Here is a 12,884-nt window from a genome sequence, read left to right as displayed (position 1 = left end):
CAGATATCCGAACAAGCTGAATGCGTTAAAGCAATGACGAAGGATGCTAAGGTGACAGGAGGGTCTTGACTAATCCTCTCAAATGTGGGATTTGGTCCTGGTTTCAGTAAAGTACGTCAGGCAGGAAAATCACTGCTCCTTACTCCTTTGTTTCCCTATTTTAATCTGTTTCTCATTTCCTAGGAGAGCTGCATCTTCTCCTCCACTGGCTACTTCCATTATTTTCTCTCTCCATCTAATCTTTTGTCCCATCCTTCCTCCTCCTTTTCCACTGCCTCCTACTTCTGTTCTCTTAATAGTGGTTTCAGGGCTCGTGCTTCTCTCTTGATGGTTTCCTATATGCCATGTTTGTCAGTATTTACACTACTGTTCAATAAAATCTGTAGTTTTCTCAGCTTTTCATGCTAATACCTAAGCAAAGGCAGGAAGACAGCAGAGAGAGATGCAACACATGGATTGCTGAACCATGAGGTCACTACTCAGACAAGGAAGGAAGCCGGTTAGCATTTTGTTTCTGCGATGCTGAATAACATGTAAGTACAGAAGGGACCTATATGCAAACTCACTGCCATGTCCCAGTCCTGTCACCTTTCCTGCTCCCTACCTCCCACACGTTCCCTCCAAAGGAAAATGTTTTGCTTTTTACTTTCCAAAGTTCTGGGCTGTGGTTTAGGGAGAGAAGAGCAACAGTTTCATAAATAATTACTCTAAAATAAATTATGCTTGAATCAAATGAAAACTATGTAAATACTTCCAATACCATTACCAGAAAATCCAGAATCTGTTATTATTTATATAGAAAAGAAAGCTTGTTAGATCAACATTGCTTTTAACGGTAGAATGAAAACTGAGTTAAGAGCCTGGTGGATTCACATTTTCTTCTTTTTCCCCTACTGCCTTTTTTCTCCTAGTTTCCACTGATCCTCATCACTTCTGCTCATGTATTTAACTCAAAGGCAAAGAGCTATGAAGTCTCCATGAACCAAAAAAAAAAAAAAAGTGTAAGACTGTTGAGCTGCCAAGTTCAAATCACCACCTGAGTATTACCTAATTTCTCACTGAAGGTATGAATGCTTGAGGTTCAGCTGTGTCAGAGAATGCTAAATCTCCTGAACTAGAAGTTCTCAGGAAGGTACCAAAAGAAAAAAAAAAAAAACATGTGAGCTGTACAGGAATAGTTTAAAGGAAAAAAAAAAAAGAAAAGCAGCCTTGCTTTCTCTATTGCCTCACATTGGAGCGATCAGACAGTGATCCCTAGAAATATGAAAAGATGTATACTATATCTTAAAGTGAGTGGAATAATACACCTATATAGGTGCTAAAGAGAAGTGAAAAAAAAAAAGCTGGGTTCTTTCCTCAAAAAATATCTTCAACTTTCTTTTCCTGGAGAGCAAAGTAATTTTCTTAAGTATATATTATTCTCACTAGTAATCAGAAAATTACTTAACTCTGGACAACAGCCTAATTTTTGTTCTGCTTCACATTTTCTGTCCAAGATTACAGGGAATGTGACTGTTGTCATTAGTATCTGGGTTCCATCAAGATCCATATTTCTGCTGGTAAAATCGAGGATTAATTTGATATAAAGAGTACCATTGCCTTAGATACATTAAGTTGTGCACTTTCACTTCATACTACAGCATTTAAAAGTGACGCCTATGTTTCAACACACTTTAGAAGATCTGTAATTATTTTCTCATGGTGCAGAATTTAAGCCAGCATTTTCAAATGTGCATGGGCCAAGCGCAAATGCTAGAATGTATGGGACAAATACTGCCTTTTCGGTGTGTGAAAAGGCTAAGCAGTTCTGGAAATCTGGACAAATTTTAGGGGCCATTTAGACATACAGAGTTTAAGATGTGTCGCATTTTCACACCAGTTTAAAAAATCAGTTTCTATTGTCATAGCAAAATGCACATTATGTAATTTTTTTTTATTAAGAAACCAGAAGGCTGGGGTTTTTTTGAGATACTCTCTTCTATTGAAATAATAGGATAAATGAGACTGTCGTAGTTCAGCCCCAACGGGGACCAGACTACGCAGTCTCTCTCTCACTCCCCCCACTCTCCGAGAGAATAGGAGGAGATTTGACAAACAAAAAAAAACCCAAACACGCGGGTTGAGATTAAACAAAAAGTAAATTTAACAGTAATGACAAGAAAACAATAGAGTGATGGAACATAAATACAGTATAATAGCTCACAACAGATCTCTACATCCAGTCTCTTCCAACTAGGAGAGCCTCCCTTCAGCACCCTCCTCACTTATATACTGAGCATGATGTCAGATGGGATGGAATAGCCCTTTGGCTAATTTGGGTAAATTAACCCCAGCTGTTAGCTAATTAGTTAACTATCCCAGCCATAGGGGCTACCAGCTTCAGTTCTCCACCCAGCTCAGGTAAATATTAACTCTATCCTGGCCAGAACCAGGACAGAGACCGATACTAGGTTTCATCTAATATCTCTTTCGGACATTCTCATTTTGGAGCATCTCATTAAGATTAATTATTTTTTTGGGGGAAAGGATAAAGATGTGTTCAAATGCTCACAGTGAGACAGCTGCTATCAGGTAGCCATCTCTTTTTTTCACTGACTCATTAAAACATTTTTCTCTGGAAGTTCAGGTGTTGATTATATCAGACAAACGTTCTGGTGGTGAGCAAGCTCCCTGAAGGGTCTTTGTCTTTTAACAGCTGGACTTGTCTTCTGATCTGAACTTAAGTAAAAAAATTCTGAGGAGGATCCAGCCATAGCGCATAACTATGGGTTCGATGGGAGGTGGCAGGTTTTGTATTTACAAGTTCGCATTACTGGCTGCAGTACCAGATAAACTGGCTGTGCTGCATTGTAGGATCCAACCAGCCAGTGCCTCATGGAGTGGCCTACGGATCTGATAGCAGAAAGCAGCCTTTCACATCTAGGTTACAAGTTTGATTTTGACCTGTGTTGATAATGAATGATAGCATCTGTAGAAAAATTTTGATGGTATCAATTCTCAGTAGATAGGAATTCATATCATCAAGAAATAGTTATAGTTAATAATGACTTCTCTTCCATCATGACAGATTAAGCAGAGAGACCACAGGTGCCACCACATGAAGGAGAGGAAATTCCATTTATCCCTAGGTGTGGATTCCCTCAAACAAAAGGAAAGTATACCATAAATAGTAGATTTCTGTCTCCATCCTAGGCAAGTATCTTTTAAAATAGTAATCTGTCCTTTATTAAAAAAAAAAAAACAAAACAAAAACAAAACCCCAAATGGTGTACCACCTATCTCATGTATTTCGATGGTAACCCCGCTGTGTTCCCAATTTTGGTCATCAGTTGTCAACATCAGGGTTTAAAATTGCAACTCTTCAGGGGGTACATCAAATGTAATAATAAAGTCTAGCAAATATATTTTACGTGAATGAGAATCTTCTGAAAAAAAAATCAGAAACTCAGGAACAACGGCACACAGGATTACTAAAAGCATTGGGGAAGGTATAACTACTTACAGGTCGATAGTAGTTTACTAATTCCCCACTGCTGGAGTTATGCTCTGCACATAAACAGCTGGGGGAATAAAACAAGGGCTATGACTATGTTCTGTACGATGAGACTAAATTATCCCTTGGTATAGATTTCATTGAAACGAACGGACTTACTCCGTGAGCTAACCCATATTCCTCTGCTGGCTTTTTCATTAACGTCAACAGGCTGTGTGCTGGGAGAGCCATCTCCTATTACCTCTGCCGCCTCCTCCTCCAGAGATCAGGGATATTTGTCCCAGCCTGTGGGTTATTTTCCAGAGCCTGCGTGCACTTTTCATTACCATGACACATTCCCATCACGTAGCAGGAGTTGCTGACAATTATCCTCTTCATTAACGTGGCTATTAGAGAGAAGTCTCTGAACTTGGCGAGCTGCTTCGTTTGTACATTTGATCCTTATGTGTTTGTGCAGGCTTTTTGTTGACCCCACTGCAGGCCACCAGTCGTAGGAAAACCTAGGCTCCTATCTCAAAAAAGCGTAGCCTGTCAGATAATCAATTAAATCCATCTGTATATTAACTAGATAATTTTTCTTATTTCTCTTTTGTGTTCAGAAGGTGTTTAATACTGCGTAGCTCCCTACACGAAAAGACCCTCAGCTAAATTCATGCCCCAGCTTCCTTCCCTCCGTACCTCAGGATGTGTTACTCCTGACTCCATCGCGTTTTTGCTGTGCCCATGCAGAACATTGAAGCTGCCTTTATCCACCAGTTACAGCACCGCCAATACCGAACTGGATTCGAACCGCGTTCACACCAGCAGCCCCAGCGTGGAAGGCGAAACACAAACCTCGCGTCTATCGTCAGGATTATTGCCTTGAGAGGCTGTAGGGCTACGTATTCACAACTGACGCGTAACAAAGATAAGGATGTTTGCACTCGCGTGCTTCAACGTAGTATTTTAATTGACTGCCGTAAAAATCTATCGGGTTGTGATAGAACAGCCTCTGCCTTCTCTGAAATCCTGCCGCTGTTCCAGTACGTTCCCTTCTCTTTGCAATGCATTAAAAATCTCTCACCAATTTGGTATTCATCACAGAGACCTTTTCAGCAAGAAAGAAACTTAAAATACCTGATTTAGCGAACGCTTTACGCGTGTAAGCGGCATTTCAATGGGCGTGGCATACAGGGATATGACATAGGTCAATTTTTCACTTTAAACGGGAGCAGTCTGCCACTTTGGGGGAAGATGGCCGCGGGCACTGGGGACACGGCGGGGAGAGCAGGCTTTTGGGGGGCAGGAGTGGCTGCTGACTCGTTTCCAAGCTGGAGGGAGTGGCATTTCCCAGTGCGCCCCACCTAGCACTACAGTTCCTCTGTCATTCGCAGCAGGGGACTGCGCCATGTCCCGCTGTCCGAGCCCACCTTCTGTCCTGGGAGAGACAGGCCATGGGGGAAGGTGGCACACGTCCCGTCACACAGACAAGGCGCAGGCAGGATGGACGCTCGTGTGCAGAAACTGGGATCTGCTCCCAGACCTGCAGATGGGACTAAGTTGGCCAGAGGATGCATGAGAGGTGTCACCGAAGAGACGGATGGGGTCCCCATTTCTCTTGAGCTCACCACCAGGCCCATCCATCTCTTGAAGCACCCTGTGTGAAGAAAGCACCAGCTTGCGGCAGGTCAAGGCCATCGATGGAAAACAAATAAGGTCATTCCACCCATTCTAGCAATCAATTATTTTAGTTACAACACGAGTAGGCGCAGCATTTTCAGAGGAAAATGTGATTTTTGGAAGTATCTCCGTCATGGCCGCGTGTATAGTCACCTCAGGGCCACAGCAACACGGCTTGTCAGATGGTGTCAGACCGGCCCGGCGGTCCCAATTCGCCGCTCTCCCCGCGCCCCTGTCCCAGCTCACACCGTGGGTGAGGTCCCACTTGTTTCTCACGCTCGGTCCCGCCTTTATTCCACCCGCGGCTTGCGGGGCTCCCCGTGCTGTGACGGAGGACTCGCAGGCCGGGCAGCGGGGGGACCCCGCCGCAGACCCTCTGGCACCTGATGTTGACCCCCGCACAGCCCAGGATTTTGGAGACCCGCTGCGCCACCCACTGCCCTTCCGCGCCGCCAGGGGGCGCTGCGGCGGCGGGGGCGGGGCCGCGGAGAGGGGGCGGGGCCCGAGCCCACGCTCGAGTTCCCAGGGCGACGGGTGGTCGCGCCGTGACGTCAGGGTGTTTCCCGGTGACGTCAGACAGCTCATGCGCAGTGGCCGCGGCGGCGATTCTGGTTGACGTCACAGGCCGGGCGTAAGGCGGGCCGCTGGGAGCTGGCCGGGGATCTGCGCTCGGCTCCCCCCTCCCCTCCCCCCCTCCCACTACGGGTCGCGGCTGGGGGCGTCCCGGCGGCGGGGACGCGGCTCCCCCTTTCCCCTCCCTCGCCCCGGCGCTTCGATCCAAGATGGCGGCGCTGAGCAGCGGCAGCAGCGCGGAGGGGGCCTCGCTCTTCAACGGGGACATGGAGCCCGAGCCGCCGCCGCCGCCCGCGCTCGGCGCCTGCTATGCAGGGGGCAGCGGCGGCACCGGCGACCCGGCCATCCCGGAGGAGGTGAGGCCACACGGCAGCGGCGGCTGCTGCAGCCGCCACCAGCCCCCCGCCGCCCATCGCGCCCCCGCCCCCTCCGGCCGACCCGCACCCGGCGGCCGTCGGCGGGACCGGCCCGGCCGGGGCCCCGCGGGGCAGAGCGAGGCGCGGGGCCGGCGGCGGCGGGTATCCCCGCTCCGGGGAGGCCCCGGCCTCCTCCCCTCCCTCCCTCCCCCGCCGCCGGCAGCGGGGGCGCCGCTCGCTGCAGCCGCCGCCGGTGAAGCGGTGCCGGGGCGGGGAGGCTCCGCGGCCTCGCTCCCTGGGCCCGGACCCGGGCCCGCTGTTTCCCGGGGGCGGCTCGTCCCGCCGTGAGGAGGCGGCGACCCCGGACCCTCGGGGGCCGGGGCTTCCCCCGCCCCGCCGCGCCGCGCCGCGCTCCGGCTGGGGAGGGCCGGCGGGTGGGTCGAGGTCTGGTGTCAGACGAGAACCCCCCTCCCCTCCGCGCCCCCGCTGTCACGCTTGCTGTTACCTGGCGGCCGTGACCGGCAAAGGTTTCGCGTGGGGGCTTTGTAATCGGTTTCCCCGGGTGGTTTTTGCAACACTCGAAATACATTTTTTCAAACCAGGTTTGGTTCCTTTTTTGTGGATGTTGGCCTGGCTCAGCGTTTCTGCAGGGGGACTCTGAAGAAATGTTAACGAACAGGGCATCCTGCGGGCGTTGGGGATGTCAGGCCTCTGGTTTGTGTCTCTCCTAGCTGCTTCCTGTGTTTTGGGGGCATGTTACTTAACTTCCCAATCCCACGGAGAGAGAGCAGTACTACCTGTTTTGGTAGGGTTAAAGTGTAAGTTGCTAACGCTACTGAAATGTTTTGAGAAAGTGGGATAAAATGTACCGTAACGACGCAAGGTGTTTTGCAGATACGGATGCTGTAGGCATCGAAGTCAGAACAGATTGCGAAATGCCATGCATCAGGTCTGTTCTGGAGGTAAATACAGATGCCAGAAGCTCTGCCGCCTTGTTCTGAGAGTGTTAGTTGCTGAAGATAATTTCAGCTCGGCTTTCCTGAGCGTGCATGTGTAATCCGCGCGGGACCTCTCCCCTGTGAGCGGAGTCTTGTGGCCCTGTGAGGTCCTGAGCCCACCCGGTAGCAACTCCGTGCTGCTCTGGGGGGAGACCCACCACCATCCTGGCTTGGATCATCAGCTCACAGAGGGGTCCAGTTTGACTGCCAATTCAGCAGAAAAGACTGTTTTATCCATTTTATTAATAGTATAGTGGCTTACAGTGAGAATTAATGAGTTGAGAAGTTTGACGAGTACTAGAGCTCATCTAGTAGACAACCAGAAAGGAGAAATAGGGAAGGAGTCTGGCCCTGTTGATGCTAGTGAGAGGTCAGATGGATTCCCTCATCTTGAGGAGCTACTGGCTTGCTTGTTGAAGGAAGGCAAAACTCAGCAGTATACATGTATTTTACACCTAACCAGCAGGGTGACTAAATGCTTTGAGTAATGCAAGTCTGGTCTTAACTTTCCTGAGTAAGGAGAAACTCTCAACTGGTTGAGAAACCTGAATACCTCAAGCGTGTGGTTTAACAAATGCTTTCTTTCAGCAGTAAAATGAGGTTTCAAAGTTTCTTGCTGATGTTTATCACACAGATTGTGCTGGTGCAACTGTGCATGGAACTGAATTTCTCAGTTATTTCTGCCATTAAAAAAACCAAATCTCTGTGGAGTTATTTCAATAACTGGTTTATATTGTGGCCCTGGAAACAGTAATATCAGTACAGCTCGGTTGGGTAAATAAATGACAATGCAAGAGAGAGGAGAGGGAAAAGCAGTGGCAGGAGGCAAGAATTTTTTTGAAAAACAATTTTCACATCAAGAGGGAGTGTTTGTGAAAGTGCCGTAAGTTACTTAAACTTCAAAAATGTTTTAGCCTGTGTCAGTCATTAGATTTGACTCCAAAATGCTAAATTATGTAGTGTAGCTTCTTCTCCCCTTGCCCTGAATATCTTACATCCTTATGTGGGAGAGAGGGAGAGAGAGCAGCAGTCTGGTGTTTGGAACACCTGCCAACCAGAGAGGTTAGTACATTGCAGTTATGGGTGCGTATATTCAAGGTTAGGAAGCATGCGGGGGTATTCTTGTATTATTTAAATTGGAAATTCTGAAACATATAGGTCTAAGGCAGAGCTGGTGCTAGATTTTTTTATTTTCTGATGTGGTTTTGTTTTTTAGTTAGCTAGTTCTTCCTCAAGTCGTAAGTAATTAAATTTTGTTTAAGTACACCTATTACTTCATCTAAACCTGTACTTTTAATAAAGACCAAAAAGTTGCTGATACAGTTAAAATGGAAACTAATCTTAATACTAAAACAAGCCAACGTAAAGTGTAATGCAAATTCAAAGTGACATAAGTCAGAAAAATACTGAAGTGCTTCTAACTGACTCATGGCTCTAATATAAGTACATGTCCTAGTGTTTTGCTTGGTTCCTTCAAGACGAGGTAAATCTAAACTTTAAAAGTAACCCTGTTGTAGAAGCCCATCAATGAGCATAACCTCACTTATTTTGAGGAGATACCTGAAAGGTTTTAGTTCCCTAAAATCTTTTAGGAAATGCAGACCTGATTTCCAGGGTGAAAACCTTCAGTTCTGTACTCAGTTTCTAGTTTTAAAAGGGGTGCAAACAGCAAGAATCTCTGTCAGACTTTGAAGCAGTCTTTCACAAACTTGTAAGCTGGAGTCCTCCGGTAATGGAGGTGTTCTGTATCTGGATCGTAGCCGGGTGCTCTGTGTTGATTACAACTACGTCGATGTCACTTACAAATTCAAGGGCTGGGGTTTTGAAAAACAAATTTAGAGCTGTGTTGTTCAACTTGTGGCCAGTTTTTAGTCAAATAATCAAATTAGGGCTTTAGAAATTGCCTCAGTAGCCTAAATGCTGATACTAAAAATCTTACTCTAATAATGAAATCATTACATAAGAGTATAAAAGTTGCTAAAGCTTTTTTTTTTCCTCTGTATTACAATTTGGGATTAGTAAGAGCCCATACACTCATGTAGTACGTTTAGGAAGCAGGTACTTCTTGGAGGCATACGGATTTAAAAAGGATAGGAGCAAGTTAGTTTTGCAGAAATTTTCCTCTTCCGCTCACCATTCAGCTGCTGGTGTTGGGAGGCCTAGGATGAGCACTGGCGTCCGGAGGCAAGTAATTTGGCTTCTTCTCCCAGATGGATTCTCAGGGCAAGAGATTGTTTTGATGGAAGGTTTTCAGAGTATTACAGGGTTGTTGATATAGTAAGGAGTGTGTGACAGCTGGGAGGAAAGGCTCTCTTCTTGTTGCTAGAGATTATTTACACCAATATTAAATAATTCAAATGTGATTTTCAGTACTTGAAGCTTTGTGCCATGAACTACTCTTTGGAAGATGAAAATTACTTTGAAGGTTGAGAAGTGAGGGCTTGAGCTGTTGGATGGTCGATCGTTTTCTAGGTGGCAATGCTGGAATTTATTCTGCATGAATGTTAATTATGTATTTAGAAACCTTAATCTTATAAAACGTTATTCTTTAAGGAGAGTAATAAAATGCATAGAATGAAAAGGTGCCTCTAACCTTATAGTAGGTGGTAAGTTCTCATAAAGTAACACAAATTCACCAAGAAAAACTGAGGTTGTTTTTGTTGCAGTAACATGTAGGGGACCTATCATGCTGGTAATCTGAATAACTTTCAAGTTGCTGCTTCTCTTAAGAGTTTACAATTAAGCATGCTGCTTATTTGGAGGACTGAAATTATATAAGCATTTTTTTACTTCATTACTTTTGTTGTTTTGGGAATATGTTTTACATTGAATTTCCATTATGTTTCATTGCATTTGTGTTCAGTAATTGAGCTAACTTTATAGTCTGTGAATGACATACTATTTAATTGTGAGGACAAGTTAAAGTACTACAAGGTGCTTCATATCCAGTTAATATTCTGCAGGAGTATATCTCAAAAGATAAGTTAAATAATTCTTTTGTTTTACACAGCGTGGGAAGGGCCTAAGCTGGATACTGTGTCTGACTTCAGGTCACAGCTTTAAGAAATACATGGTCTAGCAGGGGAGACTCTAGAGAAGAATAATAAGGATGATCTGAAGTCTAGAAGATCAGAGCTTTGAGGAAAGACTGAAAAAATTGAAGTTACATTGAAAGATAAATGGAAGTTGTCAACGCTGTTACAAAGAAGAATGCAAATAACTTGTTCTCCAGGCTTGTGGCGATTGCTGCCAGAAGTAGTGAGTTTAAATGGTAGCAAAGGAGGTGGTTGCATATTACTGTGAGGCCTTTTTCTTTATAGCGTGAAAGTCGACTTTCTTAACTTTTTATAAATATGTCCATTAATAGGTTCTGTCACCTCCACAGGCAAACATATGTCAGGAGTGATGGGGCAAAGTTGATCCAGGTGTAGAAAAGACAGTGACTGTGATAATCTCTCATCTTTTTTTCATTAGACTTCTTATGATTCGTTTGTGGGAAGGTAGATGGAACATCAGAGCGCAACCTTGAAATAGTTGAGTTTAGTGGGGATATGAAAGAGATTTCTGCTTATGATGTCCTTTTCCCAAAAGGCAGTAGGATTAACAGCTCTGTGGTAGCTTGTTTGATTACACAGAACTTGTTTGATAGAGTAGTAGCTGCTTCTGAAAAGTTCTGATGTCTCAGGAGGCTTGTTTCTTGTCTCTGTGGATATCTGCAAACTGGTTGGATACAAAGTGTTTGGTACTGAATTTTGTGTTAATACGTGTTGTTACTTAAGCCACTAATGCTATTCCCGTTTGTATTTTGTTGTAGTTGTAAAACTCAAAGACCTGTTATTTTTAAGGCTGTTCTAATAATATCCTTCTTGACACTTGTTTAGCTAGGAAAGGCAATTCTTTTGTTGCATGCAGTTAAAAATACTGTAGACCAAATGAGATTTTTGGTTTTTTATGGAGATAACTTTTGATGGTAGCTATTTTTTAAAACAAACTGGGAAAAAAAAAGTATTTCCTTAAAGCTCCAATTTGTTCCAATTTGTGTTCCACAATTCCACTTTGTTTTGGTTTTTCTTTAATGAATTTGTAGTTCAGTTTTATTAATTGTAATAGCTATAGAAAATTTGACTGCATTAAGTATTTTGGTGGGAATTTCAACTAGAAGGAAATATAATTTTATTTGTACTTCCAAGAGAAACAAAAGAAGGTTTCAAATTGTCGTGAAATTGCTAATTCTCTTCCAATCCAGCCGTACATACAAGCTGCTTCAGGTTTAAGAGTATTTTTGGAGACACTTTTTGACCACGTGTAAGTTTTATTTTCAATTTGAACCACTTGCTTTTGAAGGGCAGTGTAATGTATTACATAGTAGAAAAGCTCTGTCATAACTGTCATCCTTAGTGGTGGTTGCTGCTCCCTATCACTGCAGTTACGCTGAAGTCAATCAAATGGTGCTCTGTCACCCAGAGAGGGAGGTTTTGCTGTTGCCTGTACCTGTGCCTGGCTACTCAGCCAGATCTACTCCCTTAGGCCAACTTAGTACCACGTAGGGCCTTTCCTAAGTTGGTTCAGCTTCATGAATGCTGAAGAAAATTGGCATCATTTTTGCTTAGTTAGTTTTCTGCAACCTTTGTGAACTGAAACTCCTCAACATGGCACCCGATGAGCTCCAAAACTCTTGCAAGGCAGGAGACAGAAGGAATGTGGTTAGGAAGAGTAGTGGTGGAATGGTAGAGGTTCAGTTCCTTCTCCTCCTTTTTTTTTTTTTTCTTTTTTTGAGATCATCTGTCCTGTGAAACTGTACTGACCTTAATTGTTTTTTGTATTTGAATGAGAAGTCTTGTTCAGCTGAGGCTTCCTTAGCTGGTCTTACCAGATTTAGATCCTGACATGTTAGATCTTCGTGGTCTTGGGCTTCCCGTGCTAGGCTGTAACGATCTTCAGTCTCTCTGGATTGCTTCTGAGCGTACCTTTCACAGAAGCATGATTGCATGCCGTAGTTTTGCCATTGTGCCAGGGATGTGAAGGTCCTCTATGAGCCTCTTGTATAGTAAGCATACTTCTCCAACAGCTTTGACCATGTGAGAGTTCTAGGTACAATATTTCGTTTTCTGAGGTGTGAGATGGTTTTCATAATTTTCAACTGTTCACACATCTGTGTGTGTGAACACAGCTCCTTTTCTCATAGTCAGAGCTGGTACAGAAGTTAGTATGCAATATACCGGGTTCTTTGCTTCATTTTTTTTGTACTAGTTGCTCTTGAGCGTTTTGGGCATACAATGGTATCCTCCTAATCTTCCCTCCTGCACACAGCTTTTTTCCAAAATTATGAAATACATATTTATGCAACTGATTTCCTCTTCTGTGACCAGTGCTAAAGTTAAACAAGGCTGCTCAATGCAGAATTACATGCCTTTTCTTCTTTTTTCCTGTTTAAACTCCTTGCTGCAACTGTTTGGTTTATTGCTCCACCTTTTTAGCATTTGTGTGTTTTGAAGGAGCTGCAGGAGTGCCTTTCTTTATTCTGTTTCTGATTACATTTAATGAATGTAGACCATAGCAAAAAAAAAAAAGGATGAAACAGGTGAAGATACAATTTTTAACCATTCCCATTGTCCCAAAGTGCTGTTAGTTCAGGCAGGAGTTTTGGGGGAACTCTGCTGCCCATTGACATCCCACCTTAACACAGCTGACCAACCTGATCAAAGATCTGAAAACAGAACCTGTGCTCTTTTGAAAATGGAGTTTGCTGTTCAGTGCTTGGTATCAAATGGATTCTCCACACTATCAATCCTTAATTCGGGAAAT

General features: G+C 44.3%; 1 protein-coding gene across 3 annotated transcripts in view; it reads left to right on the top strand.

Moving 5' to 3' along the window:
* The first annotated feature begins 5,645 nt into the window (after nucleotides 1–5,645).
* BRAF (B-Raf proto-oncogene, serine/threonine kinase) overlaps nucleotides 5,646–12,884 on the top strand; it is a 91,973-nt gene continuing 84,734 nt past the window's right edge. For 2 of the 3 annotated variants that reach the window (XM_086754865.1, XM_086754859.1), the window contains exon 1: nucleotides 5,647–6,081. In XM_086754865.1, the coding sequence (XP_086610991.1) occupies nucleotides 5,935–6,081 (147 nt within the window). In that variant the 5' untranslated portion in view covers nucleotides 5,647–5,934. Of the gene's footprint in view, nucleotides 6,082–12,884 lie in introns of all 3 variants that reach the window. The other variant, XM_086754873.1, reaches the window with a different exon arrangement.

This window comes from Chlamydotis macqueenii, chromosome 1 (genome assembly GCF_036417535.1).
Source record: "Chlamydotis macqueenii isolate bChlMac1 chromosome 1, bChlMac1.mat, whole genome shotgun sequence".
NCBI classification, from domain to species: domain Eukaryota; kingdom Metazoa; phylum Chordata; class Aves; order Otidiformes; family Otididae; genus Chlamydotis; species Chlamydotis macqueenii.
The sequence above is the reverse complement of the archived record's forward strand: the minus strand, read 5'-3'. Positions and strand labels throughout refer to the sequence as shown.